This window comes from Ambystoma mexicanum, chromosome 8 (genome assembly GCF_040938575.1).
Source record: "Ambystoma mexicanum isolate Mex_15411 chromosome 8, UKY_AmexF1_1, whole genome shotgun sequence".
In the NCBI taxonomy this organism is placed as follows: domain Eukaryota; kingdom Metazoa; phylum Chordata; class Amphibia; order Caudata; family Ambystomatidae; genus Ambystoma; species Ambystoma mexicanum.
Genome location: NC_090929.1, coordinates 981,250,847 through 981,273,668, shown reverse-complemented (window position 1 = coordinate 981,273,668; position 22,822 = coordinate 981,250,847). Strand labels below are relative to the sequence as shown.

The following is a 22,822-nucleotide window of genomic DNA, read 5'->3' as shown; positions in this document are numbered from 1 at the left end:
CAGAACCCCACTAACATGGCTGAAAGAAGCCTTCACACACTAGACGTGCGCAGGGCAGTCATGTTTTATCTGGAAAAAACCACTAAGGAAGACTAAACAGTTCTTTGTTTCAGTGGCAGCTGGTAGAGAAGGGGATCCTGTCTCTAAATCGGCGATTTCAAGGTGGATTGTCAAATGCATCATACTGTTAACACTCTTGTGAAGAGAGAACTGCCCTTCAATCCTAGAGCACACTCTACTCGAGGCACTGGGGCATCCATAGCAAATGTTCCTTTGAGTCTATTTGCAAAGCGGCAACCTGGAGTTCTGTACACACCTTTACAAAACACTATTGCATGGACACTCATTCTAGGTCTGATTCTCAGGTGGGACAAGCAGTACTAAGACATCTTTTCTCTACTGTTCCTTCTCACAGCCCACCTCCAACTCCGGGTACTGCTCGCTAGTCTATGCACAGCATGTGATTGTAAGCAGATTAACAAGCATCAGAAGACATGCATTACTTGGCGTAATAGCATTTCTGATGATTGGATCTACTTGGAATCACATGCGCCGTCCCTACCTCCCCGCTCGGGGTGGAAGGAACATAGACGTCTTACTACTTTCTCTTTTTATGTATTCACTCACTATAGCCTTGGGCTCCCTCATGGCAGAAAAAATACAATCCGAGGGACCTCGACGCGTAAGGGATTTTGGGTACTACACACGTCACGATAGGGATAGTGTTAGAGACACGCCTATGCCGACTTCCCCTTTCAGTCCCTGAAAGACAAGATGCAAGACTCTGCAGTTAACATATATATATGCACAGCATGTGAATCTAAGCAAATAAAATGATCAGAAATACTATTACGGTAAGTAATGCATGTCCTATGCATGACAACATTATGCCGAGAAGGGACTTGATGGACCTCACCCTTCCGATCTTCAGAGTCAACAGCCGTTAAACCTTGCACAGGATGGCCGCCATCCTTTTCCCCCTGACGGAGATGCCAGGCATGACTATGAGTTGAGTCTAGACCCCAGAAACAGTGCGTCTTGTGATGGCACCAAGCTGGATTTCGCATAGTTCACGGAGAACCCCAGCTCCATCAGCAGCTGGGCGGTTTCCGCCGTGTGTGCGACGGCGGTCTCCCTCGATTTCGCTCGGATGCGCCAGTCGTAGGGGTAAACGTGGATCCCTCGTAGACGCAGCAGTGCCGCCACTGGCGCCAGGCACTTGGTGAAAACCCTTGGCGCCGACTTCAATCTGAAGGGAAGGGTCTTGAACTGATAAGGTTGCCCTTGAACCACGAAGCGCAGAAAATTGCAGTGTCCCATGGGGATGTAAAAGTAGGCATCCTCCAAGTCCAGCGACTATAGGAAATCCCCCTCTTACAGCTGTCCTAGCACGTGCTAAAGGGTGACCATCCAAACCTTCTGAGATCTGATGTACTTGTTCAGACGGCAGAGGTCCAGGATGGGCCTCCAACCGCCTGTCTTCTTCTTGACGAAGTACCGAGAGTGAACTCCGGAGCCACAGACCCTCTTTGGAACAAGCTCTCTCGCACCCTTCTTCAGCATGGCCCGTACCTCCAGCAGAAGGTGAGGGATGTGGTTTTCCTGCCTGGCCACGGGTGTTATGCGTGTGTGTCTGTGGGCCAGAGCGTCCAGCACCCAATGGTCGGTGGAGGTGGACTTCCACACGCCGACTAAGTTCGCCAGCCGGCCACCCACCGGGGTGCGCGGGAGAGGGCCCGATGTCATGGCCGGTTCAGTCTTGCTTCACTGCGGAGGTGCTGCCTTGGGGACCTTTGTGAAGACGGCCACCTCCTCTGGAATTGCTGCGGCCCCTGAAGGTCTCCTGGGCTGAAGAGTGGGATGGTTGACGGTAAAACGATGAGCCCATAAGGGATAGCCCCTTGTCCCAAATGTCGTCCAACAGAGGAATCGACCGCATGGTATTCCTCTTTGCTTGCAGCGTTGGTACAGGAAACGCCCTTTCTTATTTTCCTCGGGGGTCAGATGAAACGGGTGCGGGGCCCTAGAGATCATGGCATGGAAGGAGCCTATCTCATTGGGCGGGAAGGCTCTGGGCGACGGAGTCCGTATCCTCCCTCGGTGGAGGGGAGTGGGGTGAAGGGTGAACTCTCCTTTTCTTGGTAGGGGCTGCACCTGATTGCCCCGTGCCGCGGGATCTTCCGGTGCCGCGGGATCTTCCGGTGCCGCAGGATCTTCCGTCGACGGAAGGGGCATCCTCATCCGAAACTCCGAACATAAGGTGTGGAGTGCCTGGAGAATGTCCACCGAAATGTCAGCTGGGGGTTGAGGTGGTTGCTGAGGTGGCAGAAGTGGGAGTGACGGAGGCAGCAGTATACGGTTCTCCAACTCCTCCACGGTCTGCTCTTCCACGTCCGTCTCGTTGCCACTCTCGACGTCTCCCTCGTCAGGGTCCCTCCCATAGGCCTTGGCCTCGATGAATTTCTGGCCTGGAGAGTAGAGAGCTCCTCCTCGGAGGAAATGTCCGTGCCCTGCAGGAGTACCGTGCCCCTCCTTTTTTTTCCGACCTGGGGAGACGGTTTCGGGGAGATGATGGGCATCACCTTCTCCGGTGTCTTCTCTATGGGCTGAAATGACAATTCCCTCTTGGCAGGCAGGGAAACTCTCGCCTTGGGGACCGTACCCTGCGAACCCGCGGCCATCGCTAGGGACGCCACCACGCCTTCAATAGAATGCTTCGCTGTGTGAATCTGGCCTGGCACGACCTTGGGGCCTTCACCTTTTCTGGAGGGTCAGCGCCTCGCTCCCTTTTGGCCTTCTCCGACGGGTCCGTCCAGGGCTTCTCCAGAAGCTTACCCGGGTGGTCCGACTTCCTCCTCTCACCGAACCAGAGCGTTGGCTCATGGTCGAAGGTGGCAACGGCACTTCCGATGCTCCCGGACTTACGTGCTTGGCCTTATGTTGGGCCCTCGTCGCCGGGGCACCCTCAGAGGTCTTAGAAGACCGCTCAGACTTCTTCCTGTGGCTGTGGGAGGCAAGCTGCCAGGACTCACCCGTAGCAGGGGCCTTGGCCTGGAGCCACTTGGTGAGGCGCCTGCGCCGGTCCTTCATGGTGCGGAGGACCATCTCCTGGTAAAACGGTCATCCTCCGTGTGCGTTTGGTCTGCAGGCAGTAGAGGCACAGAGTGTCCATCGTCCCAAGTAGATGTTCCGTAGGCCGCATCCTGGACAAATCCTGAATAGAGGCGTTCTCCTCTGCCATCTCCACGCGGGGTAGGCCTTGAAGAAGCTTACTGAATCCTCCAAGAAGAAACTCGACAAATTCGCCCTTGAGGGGCGCTGAAGAATACAAAAACGGGTCCCCATTAATCGGAAGATGGATCCATGGAACTTGAGGCTCGATTTACCGGAAAAATAGAGTAGGACTCTTAGAAAAATTGCTAAACGCAGTAAAAGCTTGAGGGCTATAGCACAAGGACTCCCAACACTTGAACGTGCAGTAAAAGTTTGAAGATGGCTGCCAGAGGAGGGGCTTAGCTAGAGGGCAGTCATTGGCTGGGGGCAGTATGACCCAGAAACCAGTGATTGGTTGTTAGGAGAAAGACAGTTCAGAAGTGAAACTGAATTTTTCTTTACGGAGGATTCCTAGGTGGGGGAACTTGAAAGATTGGAGTATGAAAATGTGAAGCTAGCTTTGATAGCTACATTTAGGAAAACTCCTTCCAGTACCTTAAGAGGTTTAGGACCCTCAAAAAGACTGATGGTACCCCTTGGGCTACCTGGGTGTGTGAATGTTTGAAGAACTTAGATGGTTGGGTTAAGGGTTACAGAGTGAACTCTTTTGAAGGAATGAGAAATCTGTTTTTGTTGGTATCTATTTTTGATGCCTGCTCTACCGAGTAGAGATAGCACTTGGCTGACTCTAAAGAGATTGATCCCAAGAAGCTAGCAAAAGCTGCTGACTTGTGGGATGCCAAAAGTGCTACTCACAAGGATTCTGGGGCCCCTCATAAAAAGGATGAGGGGAAACAGCACAAAGAAGATGAACAAGATAATTCTAAAACCTCCAATCCAAAAGAGGGCCACAAACCTAAGAAGGGTAAGCTGCATGGGAAACCATGTCAGTCTAGTGAAACCTTTGGCTTCCCTGCCTCCCTCAGTACAGGTGGTTCCACACCAGCCTCCGCAGGAGCCACCAGCTCCTGTCTCCACTCTGCAGCGCCCAGCACTCCTCCACTAGATCCGGACCCCCCCTAAGCCTAGCGGACACGGACGATGACCCGGACCCTGACACGCCATCTTGAGCCGGGGCCTTTCACGAATGCCTTGCAGGTTTAAAAGAGTATTTGGGCCTTCCTCAGCCCGAGTTAGAGCAGCCCGAGGAGGGAGGTTTTAGCAGAAGTCCTCACCCTAAGACCCCCCTACCAAAACGGAAATCCCGATACAGAAAGATGTAGTTGCCCTGGCCAAGAAGGGGTGGCTCAAGCCGCACTCTGGCGAGCCCGTCAACCGGCGCCTCAACGCCAAGTACAGGCAGATGGAGGGGGACCACTCTTGCTTTCAGTGCATCCTCAACCGCTCTCTTCTGTGATAGCTGCGGCATCACTCTATTCCAAGCCTCAGTCGTCATTGGCCACCTTGTCCTTGACGCTGTTGGGCAAGGAGGAGAATGTCTTGGAAGTGCACTGGAAGAAGCTGTACTCCAATGCCTCCTTGCACCTGCGGCAGGCCAACGCAGATGCCATGTTGCCAGCAGCTAACCAAAGGCTCTGGCGGGAAATTCGGACTTCCTCCCAGAATTTCCGGCACAGAGCCAAGCGTGCTTCAAGGCAGGACTAGGAGAATCCAGGCTGGTAGAGCAGGACATGATGGAGTCCACCATGGCCCACATAGATACCTCTGCCCGAGCCATCTGTATTGCCACAGACATGAGAAGGACGGCCGGGCTCCGGGCTACTAAGGTTAATCCTGTGGTTCAGGAACTCAAATTGGACCTTCTCTTCGAGGGCAGTGACCTCTTCCACTCCACCACGGATGAGGAATTTGATAAAAAAAAGAACAGCTTGCAAAGTCTTTATTCTTACAAAGGCCACGCTCAAGGCCTACACCCAGTCCCAGCAACACTCCGACAAGGGGCGGGCGTTTGGCGGGTTCCGAGGCTTCCAAGAACGCAGGTCCAGAAAACTGGACCGTTCTTCGAGCCGGAACAAGAGGGGGGTGGAGGAGGTTTTCCAATAACCCCTCCTCCGCAACAGACTCAGAGGGGGGGAAAAGGGATGACCCGCCCTTTGGGTCCACGTGTCTCTGGTGGGGGCCATGCTTGCCTTTTGGCACCAGAATCTTTTGGAGCCCTGGATCCACTGTAGTCTCCACAGCGTACCGCCTACCGGTACCTTCCTCTCCTCTCCTCCCTCCTCTCCGCTCTGGGTGGGTTGTTGGAGGGAATGGCCATAGGCATTACTATGGGCAGTTAATGTGTGAGTACAGAACACCCAAAAACTGTGTTCCTCATCATGTCATTTCCATGTGATATGCACTCCAATAGGTTTGACTTGAAAGCCAACCAATAGCAAACTAAAAAGGTGTAAAGTGAAATTGGACCCGATTTTACTAATGTTACTAAACATTAGTGGTGGTAAAAATGTAGTGTTGCAATTCAATTGCCAGCACTGCCAGTCTGTGTTTCAGTAACATACCTTCACTGTTTGCAATAGTTTTGTTGTTAATGTCCATGAATGTGTGTGATTGGCTGTAATGCACCCATTGTTATTGTCATTAGGGGCCGTTGCTATTAAAATGCCAAATTGCTGTTATCTCTTTGGTCCCTTAAACACTAAAATGTATTGGTCTCAATAAGCCATTCTCCAGCATTGGATCTTTCATAGATCCACAGGCTGTTAGAATATTCCCCATCGTCGGTCTTGAAATCATCAAACATTAAAAACAATTACTGTTCTTGTTGTTTTGGGTAATTTGCCGTGTTGGGGAGAATTCTCAGAAATGTGCGAGACCCCCAGTAACTTTGCTGGATTTTGAGGACTTGAATTTTTAACCTGGAGAGTGACCTTTTTTCCCACTCTATCATTTATTTTAATGTGATTTTGAAAACACTCAGTCGGCATCATCTTTTACGTTGTGTCACACAGCACCTTCAGTGGCACATGGAAGTCTTAGATTTCCAAAAGGTTTAAATACCTTCTCTTGGATGAACTGTTTCCAAGAGCAGTGAAGTGAAATTGACATTACTTAAATGTTTTAACTTCTACCCTAGTATCTAGTTTCTCATGTAACATTTTTATGTTGCCTTTTCCTCAATGAATGGCTGGTGGTAGTGGTTTACTTTTAACTACCGTGGTGTGTTTTACCGCAGGCTGCGTTTGCAGCTGCATTAAAGCTCCCATGGGTGGCCTAGTCTTTTTTCACCATTTCTTTGTGGAAAGGTCATTGAGATTTACTCTGCGCGCCAAACCAGGCTTAGTCCCTTAGTTCGTTTTGTCTTTGGTGGGATTCATGAGTGATGCCCACCTCTGGCTCCAGGGTGTCTGGCGGGGTCAGGGAGCGAGGGAGGTGCCTGAAGCTCCCTGTGCTTAGTCTCCTAGGAGACAGGAATGCCCTCTTAGGTGATTGGCCAGCTGGCTGTCTGGCTAGGACAGCCACCCTGCTGGGTGACTGACAGGCTGGAATGAATGGGAGAAACCTGCATAAAAAGTGAGGCTTTTTGGCTTGGAAGGCAGTCGACCACTGGACGAATGAATCAGAAGGTCTGCTGCAATTCCTGGACCGTTTGTTTGCCCGGTGAAACCCTGCTGCTGTGCTGAACCTCCACTTTCGGTTCGACTAGAGAAGCCCTGCAAGGACGACTTCTCCCCTTGATTTCGTGGGACGAATCAACTCCAACGTAATCCACCTGGACATCCTCTCGAAACTGGTTGAATTACCACCGCATTTGCTGCTGGAACTGAATAGCTAGGGAGAGGAACACCAGTTTGAGTGCGTTGCTTTTACGTTGGACAAGAGCTCCAGGAAGATCCTGCGGACTCCTAGGAAGCAGGAATGACTGAGCCTAAGCTACCTCAACAGAGTGCTGGATGCAAAGAAAGCCCATCTCGACAGCCAAGAGTCTGCAGTGTTGCCATTTGCTAGACGTGAGGAGCTGAAACTGCGAAGTGCCACATAGAAGTTAGACCTTTTCTGTCGCCGACCATCCCGTTGCAGTGCAAGAGTCCTCCAGACGTCCTCCCTCTTGTTCCCACGACTGAGGCCCAGGAACACGGGATGTGCAGAGAAGCCTGCCAAAGCCCTTTTCTTGTAACCAAAGGTACTCTGCAGTCTGAGAGAAATTACCTCTTATTGTAGCCTTACTTGTCCTCTGCTGAAACTAGTCTTGGTTGCTCTGTAGAGTTGCTGTTTGCTTCTTTACTTCACAAGCCTAATCAGCTTGTGGCCCTGCTTTGATTTCTTCTTTTCTACAAAGACTTCTAAAACATTGCGCAAGACTTTTACCTACCTTGACTTTTGTCCAATTGACTTTGGCTTAGCCTGGCTCGCTGAATATCTCTTCTCCCCTCTGCCTCTGCGTTTAGCCCTCCTTCCAGGAAGGGGTTAACTAACTTTGCATTGGGGTTCATCAAAAGTATTTACCTCCTTGAGAATATTTGTGGGATCTCTTATGTTATTCTAATAATCTGCTTCTTTGACATAATCCTAAGTGTTGCCATAAATGCAACAGTGATCTATTAATGTCCACAGTGTCCTAGCTATTGAAGTAACCTGAGGGTGTAGGAAGTGTCTGTGTGCCATCCCAAATGGGCATTTACTGATTTCGGGAAACTCAGTGTATTTCTGAGTGTATTTGTGTTACTATTATATTGCCCCTTCTGAAGAAGGCTTAAATACTGTTAAATAAATTGTTTAATCAAGAAACCTTGTGTGTAAGAGTTTATTTGAATACTTGTCACTGTGAATCTTTGTAACTCCCCTACAGCTCACATTGACCCCTCTTGAGATGAGCATGGCTGCTCAACACGCTACCAACCTGTGTAGTACAGACTTATACCAAAGGTTGGGTTCCTATTGCCAGGAGTTCAGGGTTGTTGTAGTGCACCCAAAGGGTACTGCATGCAATCTTGCCTAACATGCCTATTGGCCAATGGGCAGTGCCTCTTCTAGCTACAAACCTCTGGCACCTGTGGCAGCCAGACTTCTTCTCAAATTACCCCGAAGAGAACACAACACACGTGTGCTAAAAATACTACATTGGCTACCAATAAAACAGCAAATAAAATTCAAATCCATGTGCATCACGCACAGAGCTATACACAACCAAGGCACGGAATTCCTGAGACAGATTACGCCTACACCAACCGACATGAACGCTCAGATCAAGCCACAACATCCGCCTAGAACCAAAACCCTATAACAGAAAACTCAGAGGATCCTCCTTCTCTCACCAGGCACCGAAAACGTGGAATGACCTACCAAAGAATATACAGAACACAAGAAACCACCTAGTATTCAGGTTGAAAGTTAGCCACAAGAGGAAGACACTATAGACTGAACAGACAGACCAAGACGAAATCACTTAGACGACTCACCCACAATATCCCGGCCCGTACCACACCAAAGTCCAGCAGACCTATTCACATAGATGGTAGGGTAAGAGGAGACCACTACTTCTGCTCCGAGACCCATGGAGGAGAATAGACACTTCATCCCCACTATACATAGTTTATTTGAATAAAAAAGGGAATGCGTTGCGCCAAAATTTCCATCGGAGCCCGGTGAGTGTTGCCCCTGTCTGCTGCAGCTGTTTTTTTGCATGTTCAAGTCAGGCCCCGAGGCCCTTGTAGACCCCGTTCCCACCCTGCGCCCTTTTCCTGCTTCTCCTTCCCTCCTATACAGGTCTCTCAAAACTAGTAGGGATTCTGTGTCCAGATTGCATTGTATGATATCTAGATTGTATTGATAGGCGCCTCTCCCACTATAAAGGTCTCTAAAACTTGGCAGGAGTTCTGTCTCCAAATTGCATTGTATGATATTCAGATTGCATTAATAGGCCTCTCCCCCACTATACAGGTCTCTCAAATTCACTTACCAACTCGCTCTAAAGTGAGACAGAACCCACCTGTGAATTACTGTGGAGTGACACTCCGATTAGGGGCTCACACCTCATAAGGCGTAAGTCCTAGCTGCGCCCCTCAAAGTTACTCCTCAACAAGTACATATCCTTCTTAAACCTCATAGCTAACTCACCGCAGTGAACCCCGTTCAGGGAGACGGACACTAAAGAGAGCCACCGATAACACCCAACTATATAACCCTTAACCACCTCCCATACCCATACGAAGACAGCGACTGAACAAATAGGCAACATCAGCCGGAAATACCACCTACAGGCAAAGGCCAAAACTGGTAGTGGACAGCCTCCACACCCAGTACTAAACCACAAGACAACCAGACCAAAGCAGAACCAACTGGACATCAGCAAACAAACGAAGACTAAACAACTCTGAATCTTATAATGCTGCGCAAACGACCCATCCCGAGAGAAAGAAAAAGAGAAGAAAGAACAAACACTCCGGAACTGCAACAAAGAACCACAACTACAGAGCACACCCCCACAGACAGGAAAAAAAATCGAACCAACACTGAGAGAAGAGACAAATCCCTCTGCTTAACTCCATACCTCGCTGACAACTGTTCACCAGACCAAACCAACCCAACGCTAGAAGCAGCAACATTAAACAACCTAACAAAAGCACGCAGAAGAAGGATGACCAACACCAGAAACAACAAACACACGACCGATGCGATAACACCTTACATCACCAAAGCAAGAACTTCCAATCGACAACCACAACTCCTGGAAGACGAACCCGATGAAAACAAAAACCCAAGACAAAACCTAGAAGACCTATTCTAGGACGCCAACACCCCGAAACCTACACTTCAACAAGATCAGAAGACGACCCTAATAGAAAAGCCAAACCAAACTACACCTCCAAACTCCACTGCAATCTAATTAAACGCAAGATCCATGTCAAAACACTCTACAGAGATCTACGACTGACTCCATGACAACGGCATTGACCTCCTATTCATCACAGAAACATGGCTAGACGACAACTACAAAATCACACTCCAAAGCTGCCTTCCAACCAACTTTAAATGCCTTCAAATAAACAGGAAAAACAAAAAAGGAGACATCGCAATAGCATTCAAAGAACACCTGAAAATTAAAACAGACAAACCACTCCACATCCTCAACTGCAAACCCATGGTTATATACCTAAGAGCGAGCCCAAAAACCTACATCACATTCATCTTGGTGTACAGACCACCAACTTATGATGCATCCTTCGTCGGCAACTACATAGAAGCCATCACCAACATAGCCATCAACCACAAACGCCTAATCATCTGGGGGACTTCAACATCTGGTTCGAAGACAGTCACGCCAACCCCCAAAACTCACTGATTGAACAACTGAATACCATGAAACTACGACAACTAGTAAAAGGGGCGACACATTTGGCAGGACACACCATGGGCGTAATTTTCGCCGAGGAAAATCATCACCACGCCACCGCCAATAAAAATACTGTGGAGCGACCGTCTCCTCATCCCAGATCACTCTGCTTACTCAAGTCTGCATCCAACCTCCTAAACTCACAACCACCACAAAAAGAAGCCGGAAAGACGCCAAAGAAAGCAACACTTTCAAACAACTAGAGTTAACCAAACCCTCAATTACAGAACTAGAGCTAGCTGACCTAGACGGGAAAGCGGAGCTATTACACAGATGGATTGCAGATATAATTGACAAGATCGCCCCAGAAAAACCATTCACACCATCAAAAAAGAGAGCAATGGCAAAATGGTTCACCCCACTATTAAACACCATGAAAAAGGAAAACAAAAAGATGGAACTGGAATGGAGGAAAGAATACAACCCAGCCAAAAAAAACACTGTTCCAGTAACAAATCCGTGCATACAAGAAGGAAATTCAAAAGGCGAAGAGAAGGCACTATGATGACAGAATTACCAATGCTGCCAACACACAAAAAGAAATGTTTAACATCATTAAGGAAACGAGAAACCCACCAGGCTGTGATAACACCCCAACCCCCTCGGAGAAACTATGCAACGACCTGGCAGACCACTTCAAGAAAAAAAAATCAATGACATCCGACAAACCATTCAACAGAGGCCAATCAACCACAACATACAACCGAACGAATCTAACTCAGAACCGCAGTGCAAGCTCAAAGTTTCCTGAAATATCAGCAGAGGCATTCGCAATGCTGGTAAAACACAAGAAAGCTGGTTCACACGTGGATCCCTGTCCCCCGGACATCTACAAATCAATCCTCGCACAAGGAACGCCAGCAGAATATTACAGAAACCTTCTAAATCTATCACTAGCAACACGAACTGTAACGAGGACCTTCAAATCAGCATATATCAAACCACAGGGACATAGACCTCCAACTACAGACCGATCTCAAACATCCCCTACCCGGCTAAACTCCTGGAAACCTTCATATGCAAACTAACCCAAGAACACGTTGAAAAACACCACCTGCTTGAACAAGCTGAAGTCTGTTTCAGACCCACAAGAAGAACTGAAACAGCACTACTATCCATCTGGGACGACCCAAAAAACTAATGCAGACTCAAACACAACCTCAGCCCTTATTCTGCTCGACCTCTCCGCAGCCTTAGACACAGTTAGCCATGACACACTAACCAAAAGACTGGCAGACATAGGCATAACAGACGCAGCACTACATTGGACTAAATCATTCCTAGCAGACAGAACATAAACCGTATGGATTAAATCCTTCAAATCCACTTGGAGTGCCACAAGGTCCTCACTATCGCCACTTTACTTCAACATCTACCAGACCCCCAGTTATTGTCATGATTCCTGCCCCTCATGTCCCCAGCCCTCCAAGATGTCAGGCTGGAGCCAGGCCACAATCACCTACATGGACCCCAAGGGCCTCTGCATCCCTCCAAAGACCCACTTGGAGTCAGACTTGGCACTTGTAGCACCAGACTCACTCACTCCCATAGGATAACATTGGGGATTGGACTTGTAGTGCATTGATGGGGACAAGATGGATGCCCCCACATATTTCGGTTCCCAGAACTGCATGTGCGGTCTAGTCTTTTGGGTGTGGTTCAGCCCAGAGGCACCTGGGATACCCAGAGACTATTTAAGCCACACCCAGGCTGAGAAACATGCTTTGCGTTTTCTGCACCTGCAGCATGACGCTCACCGTGTTCGGATCGGTCTCCTGTAGGCCTGCATCTTTCTTCTGCGCTCAGCTCCTGCAAGAACACCGTTAGGAACAGTCTTACCTTGCGGTGCTTCTGCCCATCAGTCATCGCTCCATCTGTTCTGCGGGCATCTTCGGCGGTGTCATTCCCATCCCGGCACGCCGCTTCCTAGGGAAAAGAACAGAAAAAAGGCATTAGTAAGCATTCTGCAAATCTTTGCTTATTTTTAAAGACTGTACGAGCTTCAAACGCTTACCTGAATCCCAGCCGCTCTGGGGGAACTCTATCTCCGGAACTTCTCATCCATTTGCAAGAGGGAAAAGGCACTCCAGGTTAGCATGGAAACATCTAAAGGCACCGCATACCGCGCTTACCCACTGCATTTGTTCTTCATAACCGGCATCCACGCTGAAAACGTCACAGCACATAAAAGACACAGAAAAAACTCGGTTCAATGCAAATACGAAAGGGGTGCATCGCACTCACTCACCTTCAGCGCTACTCATCTCAGAAGCACGCAGCCATCCCCGGACGCCGGCCATCATCTAAGGAAGGAAAGGAACGAAGTTAGAGAACTGTTCAAAAGACTCATTATACTTACCTGTCGGACTTGTGCCAGTGAAGTAACTAGGCAGCAACAAGCCTGCATCAATCAACGTGCCCCTGCTCTGAAGGCAGGACAGAAAGCACACTATCCAAGAAAACAAGGTGAGCTGTGGATCAAAGGGAAGGGTTGGACCCCGGGGAAGAAGGGGTTCAAGCACACAGAGACAATAGGGAGTTAAACTCTACCAATCCTGTGTTTCAGGCCCAGTCTCCAGTCGAATAGCCTCCAGGGAAGGGTTCGAGGTCGTAAGAGGTCAGAAAAGGCTGAGTGACGTCCCCGTGGATACCAGGTGAGCGTTAGTTATCTAGAAATACAACATTACATGCTACAACTACGCAGATGATACTCAAATCATCTACAAATTCAAAGACGCCCAAGCTGATCATCCAACCGTAATCGACTGTCAAAGAAGTCTTTAAATGGATGAATGCCAACAACCTGAAAATCAACCCAGGAAAAACAGATCATGATCATATCCAAAGACCAAGAGAACGAAACCGCCATCCCGTGGCCAACAGAAATGGAAACCGCACCAACATCTAAGGTGGTAAAAAATCTGGGAGTCCTGATGGACAACACCCTAACCTTAGAACCACAAATAAATGCAACAGTCAAATGTTTCTTCCTCCTCCACACGGCAAGAAGAATCCCTCCTTAGAGTGGATTGTGTCCTCCACGTATTCCCCATTTTAGATGTATTCCATCCAGCTTTGCTGCTCTTCGGAAATTTTTTCGGCAGAGGGTTCCGTGCGTCAATGTCGTCGAGTCGATGGTCCCTCAAAGGCCTCTGTCGAGGGTGACGTCATCGGGTGTATAAGTAGCATGCGTGGCGCCCTTTGGCCTCGGTTCTGTTTTTCCGCAGTATACGTTGCTTTGGAGATTCAGCGCGCCTCGAGTTCTGTGAAGAATATAAATATAATGAAATATGTCCTCGACATCGACCACAACCCCGAAATCGGGTTTCAAAAAGTGCAAGTCGTGCGGTTCAAAAATGTTGCTCACGGAACCGCACCCAGAGTGTTTGTGGTGCCTCAGAGAAAGCCACGACATGGAGGCCTGTACGATGTGTCAGGCGATGACGGGGAAGGCCTTGCGAGAAAGGAGAGGAAAACTACAGGTAGGTCGCAAAACCAGCCTCTAGCGTCGAGTCGAGGTCCCATGAGGAGAAATCTCGTCGACGCAAAAGGCATCGATCCAGGTCCCGAAGCGATTCCCATCGCTCGCCGTCTTCGACAAAAACAATCGAAGAAACGACACCACAGGTCTCCCTCCACCTCAACAGACGAGTCTCCGAAAAGGATGAAATGCCCCACGAAACATTAGTCTCCCGAAGAGTGGGAAGCATTCAGGGTCAAAATGATGATGGTGTTTGAGAAAGCGGAGCCTCGGTCCGCGCCTTCATCGGAAGCCGGCCAGGTGCGTCATCGCTCCGACACTCGCGTGCCCTCGAGCACGGGTGGTCGCAAAAGGAAGGATAGGGAACCTTCTAGGATGCCGATCGAAAAACAGTCGAGTCGACCGTTCGAGGAGGTCACCGACGCCATCTGAGATCCATCACACCTCGAAGGGAAAATCTTCGAAGAGCGCCTTAACGACTTCGACGCCGAAGCCCTTGGCGCCAAAGGCTCCAGCCAAGCCAGGGCAGCCAGAAAAAGGGAAAGATAAGGTTACAAGACCTGTAATATCCTCAGAGCCCTGTAATACCTCTTCCGCCTCCTCTCCAGGAGAAGGTTTTCAAGCATCTCCCCAGGAAGGAGTTTTGCAAGTCCCTGAACTCAATTTTTGAGGAACAGGAGAGATCTGTTGAGGAGAATGTACCTTTTGGGCTAGAATACGGCACCCCAAATGTCCCAGAATGCTTGATTTCAGAAGAAAGCAGAATGGGGGACTTAGTGGAATCATTACACAATGCAAGTGGCATTGACACATCTCCTGAAAATGACTTTAGCAGACCAGAACCAGGAGAGCATGCCAGTCCATCATAACATCAATTAATGACGAAGGTAGTAGATTACTTAGGACGGGCTAGACCATCGGCCCAATTCATCCAGGATGATTTAACAGATGTATTGGACCATGGTCCCACCGAAGACCCAGTACTACCCTTTCATGTAGCCCTGCAAAATAGGGTGGCCAAGAATTGGGGAAACTCTGGATTCTATTCCTCCGGTAAATAAATCCCTCACCTCAAAATACCGCCCGGCCAGTAGCGACCCCGGCTATCTGTCCAAACATCCAACTCCCTAGAGTCTAGTCATACAGGCAGCCACAGCTTCTAACAAACTTGCGTACCCTTCTATCCCTCCAGACAGGGACGGTAAGCGTGTGGATGGCTGGGCACGGAAGGTATTTTCAGCTGGGAGTATGGCTTTAAAATCTGCCAACTCCACATGTGCCTTGGCAAAATTTTCGTACATTCTGTAGGAGTGCATCGCAATGGTGGCGGAGCACATACCAGAAGGGGTAGGAAAGGGAAAGGTTCCTAGCCATCGTTAGAGATGGAAAGGAAGCCATGCAGGAATCCTTTCAATCTGGATTGGACCCTGCGGATAGTGTAAGCAGGTCCATGGGCACTAGCACGGTAATGTGCAGATTTGAGTGGTTATGGAAGTCGGGTTTTGTACCGGACGTACAGAACCGCCTTCTGAACATGCCATTTGACGGGTCTCACCTTTTTGGCAACAAGGCTGACGAGAGCCTTGAGAGGTTGCAGACCTCAAAAGCAGCTGCCAAATCCTTAGGAGCTGCTATTAGGCAACCTCAGCCTTTTCGTGCGCAAGGACAATCGTGGAGGGGACGATCCTATTGTTACTACTCCTCATATGGAAAGGCGAGAGGAATGGCCAGTCAAAGAAGCCAGAGAAAGACCACTCGCAGTGGACGAGGAAAACGTGCAAAACCAGCTCCAGCTGCAGCCTCTTTGCCATCAGCGGCTGCAACAACCGCCACAAAACCACTTTGAGGACTTGCATCACAAAACACCTGTAGGAGGCAGGCTGTCACAGCATCTGCAAGAATGGCGAGCCATTACTTCAAATGTTTGGGCTCTAGAAATAATAGCCCAAGGCTACTGCAATGCTTTTCTAACGCAACCTCAAAGCAATCCACCAGGGAGACACACGTTGAGGTTTTCGGACCCGCTCCTACAGCAGGAAGTTCTAACCCTGCTGGAGAAAGGTGCTATAGAACCAGTACCTGCAGCGGAGAAGAACATGGGATGGTACTCCCCGTATTTTTTGATCCCCAAAAAGGACAGAGGACTGAGACCCATCTTGGACTTAAACAAGTTCCTCAGGAAGTAAAAGTTCAAGATGGGTTACCCTTTCTCAGATCCTTCAGGCCCTTCAACTTCAGGACTGGTTGGTGTCATTGGACCTCCAGGATGCTTATTTTCATGTTCCGATTCATCTCAAGCACAGAAAATACCTGAGGTTCGTAGTTGGCGACTCACACTATCAGTTTCGAGTCCTGCCATTCGGATTGACCTCCGCCCGAGGGTCTTTACCAAGTTAATGGTAGTGGTGGCAGGGCACCTCAGGAGAGGGGGATTCATGTCTACCCCTACCTGGACGATTGGTTGATCAGGGCACGTTCTGCCGAGCAAGCACTGGATCATCTGAAAGTCACCTGCCACTTGCTCCACAGACTGGGCTTCTCCATAAATTTCAAAAAGTCGCAAAGGACACCTTCCCAACAGCGTCAGTACATAGGAGCTGTATTAGACACATCCTTGGGAAAGAGCTCGCCTCCCAAGTCGAGGGCTCAAGACATTCTTCAGATGGTTTCCAAATTCCAAAATGCCCAAAATCTCCAGGCTTACGACTTTTTAAGGTTGCTCGGCTTCATGGCATCCTGCATCTTCCTGGTGCCAGAGGCACGCTTGAGGATGAGATCTCTTCAATGGGCTCTAAAGAGTCAGTGGTCCCAGTTCTCTGGTCAAATGATGGATCTTCTCCAGATTCCGAACAAGATTCGACAAGATCTTCTATGGTGGACTTGTACAGAGAACATCCTAAAAGGAGAACCTTTTTGGCAACCATGGCCGGAGATCACAGTGACGGACGCCTCACTCATGGCGTGGGGAGCTCATGCAAACGATTTGACAATCAACGGTCGTTGGTCTCCATCGGAGTCCAAACTACACCAACTTTTTAGAGCTGAGGGCAATCAGACTAGCGCTGAAGGCTTTCCTGCCATCTGTCAGGAGAAAGAATGTCCTGATAATGGATAACGCAGTGGCCATGCATTATCTAAAGGTGGTGTGGGGTCACTACCTCTGTGCAGAGAGGCAATGCAGCTCTGGTATTGGGCAATTCAGGAAGGAATCTCTTTAACGGCAATTCATCTAGCCGGTGAGGAGAATGACGGCAGATGCTCTGAGCAGGCAGAGCACGGTGTCCCATGAATGGGAACTAGCTCAGGAAGTCATTGAAGAGATCTTCGCCCTTTGGGGAACCCCTCAAGTAGACCTATTTACAACCGAAAGTGCGAAAGGTATTGCTCAAGGGAATTTCCCCCAAGAGGAACCCTGGGGGACGTGTTCGTGGTGGAGTGGAAATTCCCACTATTGTATGCGTTCCCTCCGATTCCCGTCATTCCTCAGGTCATCAGGAGGCTGAGACGCTTCGGGAGCCGCATGGTCCTAATTGCCCCAGATTGGGCCAGGAGAACATGGTACCCGGACCTTCTAGACATGTCCATCTGTCCTCCAGTACGTCTTCCTCAGAGAGAGAACCTTCTCTCTCAAATGGAGGGTCAGGTTCTCCACCCAGAGATCAAAACGCTCAACCTTCATGCTTAGTATCTGAAAGGTTGAGATACAGGGATTGGAACCTTCCGGATGACGTTATGGAGGTGTTGCTTTCGGCAAGAACGCCAGCAACAAAGTCTCTATATCGTTGCCGTTGGAAAAAGTTTTGCAACTGGTGCAGAGGAAAGAATGTCGATCCTTTTCTATGTTCTATTCCGGAAGTACTATCTTTTCTTCTGACCCTAGCACATGGAGGTCTGAATGTTGGAACAATAAAAGGTTACCTTGCGGGCTTTACATTTTCATGCGCCCGTCGGAAGAATGCTCCTACTTCAAAATTCCTTTGATAATACAATTCTTAAAAGGACTCGCTAATGTGTTTCCTCCTCACCCCAAATCGGTACTTGAAATGGATCTCAATTTAGTCCTAAAATTCTTAATGTGTGCTCCTTTTGAGCCTATGCACACCTGCCCATTAAGATTACTAACATGGAAAACTGCCTTCTTAGTTGCTTTAACATCTGCAAGAAGAGTGAGTGAATTGTAGGCACTGTCTTCTGGGCCACCCTATACTGTGTTCCATAAGGACATAGTTGTGTTGAGTGTTAAACCATCATTTTTACCGAAAGTAGTATCTGATTTTCATTTAAGTCAGAATTTTTTTTACCCGCATTCTATCCTCCACCCCATCCTACTAAGGAGGAGGAAAGATTACACAGGTTGGATCCAAAAAGAGCTTTAAGCTTTTACATCTCTAGACTTTCCAGACTTAGGGTGGGCAACTAGCTGTTTATAGGTTACACAGGAAGGAAACTGGGTCAATCGGTGACAAAACAGACAATTTCATGCCGGATTGTGCTTTGCATTTCAGAATGCTACAGATTAGCACAAAAAGACCCACCAGAAGGGTTAAGAGCTCATTCCACCAGAGGCATCGCCTCTTCGACAGCCCTTGAAAGAGGGGTTCCAATAAGGTCCATTTGTGAAACAGCAACTTGGTCTTCACTACACACCTTTTCAAAATTCTATAGCCTGGATGCTTCCCAGTCTAAGGAACTGAGTTTTGGAAAAGCAGTGCTTTATTCCGCCATCTAAGGGCATTGAAAAATCTAACCCCTCCTCCAGAGAAATTATACATACTGCTTTGGGAGTCTTATCTAAGATGAGGAATACGTTGGAGGACACAATCCACTCGAAGAACAAGTTACTTAGCAACTGGTAACGTTCTTTCGATTGGATGTTCCTCAGACGTATTCCTCATCGCCCTCCCAGCCTACCCCTCTAGATTTGTCCGGGTTATTGCCAACTCAAATCTCGCAAGGCTGATACCTGTCTGCCGGCACAATCTACACAGTACAAAACCAAAGATAAAAAGGGGAAAACCAGAACTGAGGCCAACGGGTGCCGCGCGTGCTACTTTTACAGCCGATGACGTCCCCACCATCGACTCTGACGACATCGACGCACGGCGCCCTCTGCCGAAAAAAATTCCCAAGAGCAGCAAAGCTGAATGGAATACATCTAAGATGAGGAATACGTTGGAGGAACATCCAATCGAAAGAACGTTACCAGTTGGTAAGTAACTTGTTCTTTCCTCCCCTTCACGCACAAAACACTCATTATCGTCGCCCTCATGTCAAAAATCGACTATGCAAATAGCTTCTACCTCGGAATACCTCCTGAAGAAACTACTACGGATCCAAAATACAGCAGCCAGACTATTCCTCAAACTATCCAGAAGAGGCCACATCACCCCTGCCCTAAAAACACTGCACTGGCTCCCAGTAAAACATTGCATCACCTTCGAAACAATGTGCATAACGCACAGGGCAATCTGTGGACAAGGAGCAGAATTCCTACAAAAGGAAATAACAATCTACAAACCAACGAGACTCCCCGGGTCAAGCAACGAAATCCGCCTGGAACTAAAACCACACATTAAGAAAAAACTTGGAGGCACCGCCTTCTACCACTTAGCCGCAAGAACCTGCAACAACATCCCAAAAGAAATAAGAAACACCAAAGATCACCCAAAATTCAGAAAATTACTGAAAACCTGGCTCTTCAACACTACAGACTCAAACTGAAAACCGAAACAGAAGGACTAAACCGGAAAGGACACTGACAAGCTCCCAGAACCGACTGAGAAGCACCCACGGCACCAGACGGGTGAAGCCGGGCAGAGTGAACACAGGCAACACCCATGGAGACAGTCAACCCCAGCCAATCCCATCCAGCATCTTCACTCGCCCCTTAGCTGCTACTAGGTACCACAGTGTTGTGGAATTGTCGAGATATTACCAATCACCACACTGATTTGTGGACACTGGCAGGTGCACTGGCCATATAAGTAGGAAGGAAGGACAGGTGGGTTGAGGGAGGCTGGTGGAGGTGGGAACGAGATGTGAAAGGGACCTTGAATGCAGGGCGGGCCCAGATCAGGCCAGAGGCACAAGGGTGTCCCTGCACCCCATCTGGAGAGATTTTGCAAGCCCAAATCGTTAATTCAGGATAGAGATGCCAACTAACCAATTCCACTAACAATTTCCCCCTCTGCATACACCTCTCAAACTCCAAACCAAACACAACCAAAAATCTACAGCACAACAAACCGCACAAACTTAACTACACTGCAACAACAAAACAAAAAAACACACATAGACTTGCACAACAGTCTACGACGACTACCGGCCGCAAACACCCCATGCCAAGCCAACAGACCCACCAGGCTGAGGCCGCCAAAAGCACATCACTGCATTCTTGCTTTTCCAGCTTCCTCCCACTAACTCACCCTCCCCTCCTCTTTCAGAGTGCTAGGGGGCCACTCGGGTGGTGATGGTGCCCGGTACAAATGTCCTTTAACATTAGCAAAAAAAAAAACGAAATTTTGCCAGGCGTAGGACTCCCTCTCCCTTTGCGGGACTCTAGATTCTAGCTGTGTTTTAGGACTGCAGTGAATTATTCAACTGTTTCTCAAAAACAGCGAAGTGAGGTACCATACTCAGCTGCTCTGTTGGGCGTGGGCCTCTCCAACATTATGCGGGACTATAAAGTCTAGCTGTTTTCGCACCAGGCAGGATTCCCGAAAATCAAGCATTCAGGCATACTGTGATTAGCTGCCAAGCATATAACCCACTAAACAAAAAACTCTCTTGTATCGCTCAAAAACGAACACAACCACCTCCTGCACCGCAAGCCGCATGCACTTTACCACACCGCAACAACACATAGACCGCACCAATAGCACACGAGGACTGACATCGCTCAGATACTCGCAGCAAAGCTCAGCACAGTGTTTTTACCGAGTTGAAGCTGTCATCAGAACACCACTCCTTTCACTATCCTACTCTCTTCACCCTACTAACCCATCTCCACCTTCACGTTTGCAGATCCGCCAGAGCGGCTGGGGACCAACTCCGTTGGTGACAGTGCACGGTACAAATACCTTTAACATTAAACATCTGGAAACCCTATCTTGTTGTATAGGCGCCTAACAAATGCTCAAGAAATTGCCATCTTCAGACCTCGCGTTCAGTGTTTGGAGTCCTTTTCTTTGTTCTTTTACTTGACAACCTTTAGAGGAATAATTATCTTACAGATTTGCTTTTGATATAGTTTAAAAGCTACAAATAACTACTTTCTTATTGTGATGCTTTAGGAGTCGTTCACCCATTTGGTGTACCCCGACAGGGGACATGCCTTCCTGTACACAACAGAGTTGAGACAAGTGAAGTTTCTATTGCCAGTATCAAGATGATAACCCTGTTCCATATGCCAATTCGTCTCCAGAAAAACCCTGAAGGACCAACACCAGAGACTTATGGTCTTGCTGGATTAAGTAACTGTGGCCCCCAGACTCTGCTACGGTGAGGAGTTATTCTATCTCTATCTATCTTATTCTATCTTATTCTATCTCTAGAGTTATTCTATCTCTAGTAGGCACCCAGAGCATACCTCATGTGATGAGCCTTCCTATGGGAAAAGGGTGTGGAAAAGTGAGGCCATGGAAAAATTGGTGCTTTCCTCAGTGAACAAAGAAACTGCCCTGGAGTTCGGGAGGCTGCCTCCCACTGCTCCTTCTAGCAAAGCAGTTAAACATCTTTGTAGGCTCCTGCGGGAAGTACTTAAGCTCCTTTCCAAGGGGGCAGTAGAGAGTGTGCACCTTGACCCTGTGGAACGAGGATCTCTAGAAATTGGGCAGATGGAAAGCAATTCTCGACACTATCTAAACAAATTCTTCCACGCTCAATCCTTTTTTCGATGTTCATGTTGCAAAACCTCCTTAGTCAACTGGTGAAAGAGGATTTCCCCGACGTCCCTAGGCTTGGAGGATGCTCCCCATTGCAAATTCCCACACTTAAGGTGGTATGTCCTTATTACCAATTTAAGGTCTTTCCTTTGGGCCTCAAGTGCGCTCCGTGGGTGTTCACGAAATGCCTGGCACGGGAGCTGCATAACTCCAGTCTGGTATGATATGATAGGATATTTATAACGCGCTTAATACCCAGAGGTTTTTCAAAGCGCGGACCCGGGAATCGAACCTGTGTTGCTCTGTGTCGTCTTGCTTCCAAAGCGAGCATGATGTCGCTGAGCTATCCTCCTGAAACCGTATTCATGTCTACCTTTATTTAGACTTGTGCTATTCACACTTGTTTGTGCTGAGCCCCGCATCCCTTGAGTAAAACTACTGTTGCCCCTCACCCCACATGCAACAAATGGTTGATCCATTGTGGAGCTATAGGAGCGACTGCCTATTGACTGAATGATAAACGACTCAAACAACACTTAAGTGACTCCAGTTTCTTTGGTTTTTATGAAATTGCTTGTAATGCTACCAAGGATTCCCAGCTTCAGCCTATTGACTGGTGTATGAACGATTACAATGCGGGAGAACAGGAATTACAAGTAAGTAACTTACTTCTCACTCTTCAGTGTTATCCGATTCACGCCTGCTCTCCTACCTACAAAGACAATCCCAGTCCATCAAGCAATAACTATAAATTGCCATTCTTACTCTATGATGACATCTTTTTGTTTTTTAGGGCAGGAAGATTATGACAGATTACGACCTTTAAGCTACCCGCAGACTGATGTTTTCCTAGTCTGTTTCTCAGTGGTTTCACCATCTTCCTTCGAAAACGTAAAAGAAAAGGTAAATATGTTGTGCCAGTTGTGACTCTTAACACTTCCATTATCAGTG

At 48.4% G+C, this 22,822-nt stretch overlaps 1 protein-coding gene across 3 annotated transcripts in view; it reads left to right on the top strand.

Moving 5' to 3' along the window:
• Positions 1-22,822, top strand: part of CDC42 (cell division cycle 42) — a 320,654-nt gene that overhangs the window by 156,912 nt on the left and 140,920 nt on the right. For all 3 annotated transcript variants that reach the window (XM_069610884.1, XM_069610885.1, XM_069610886.1), the window contains exon 4: positions 22,665-22,774. In XM_069610884.1, the coding sequence (XP_069466985.1) occupies positions 22,665-22,774 (110 nt within the window). The remainder of the gene's footprint in view (positions 1-22,664; positions 22,775-22,822) is intronic.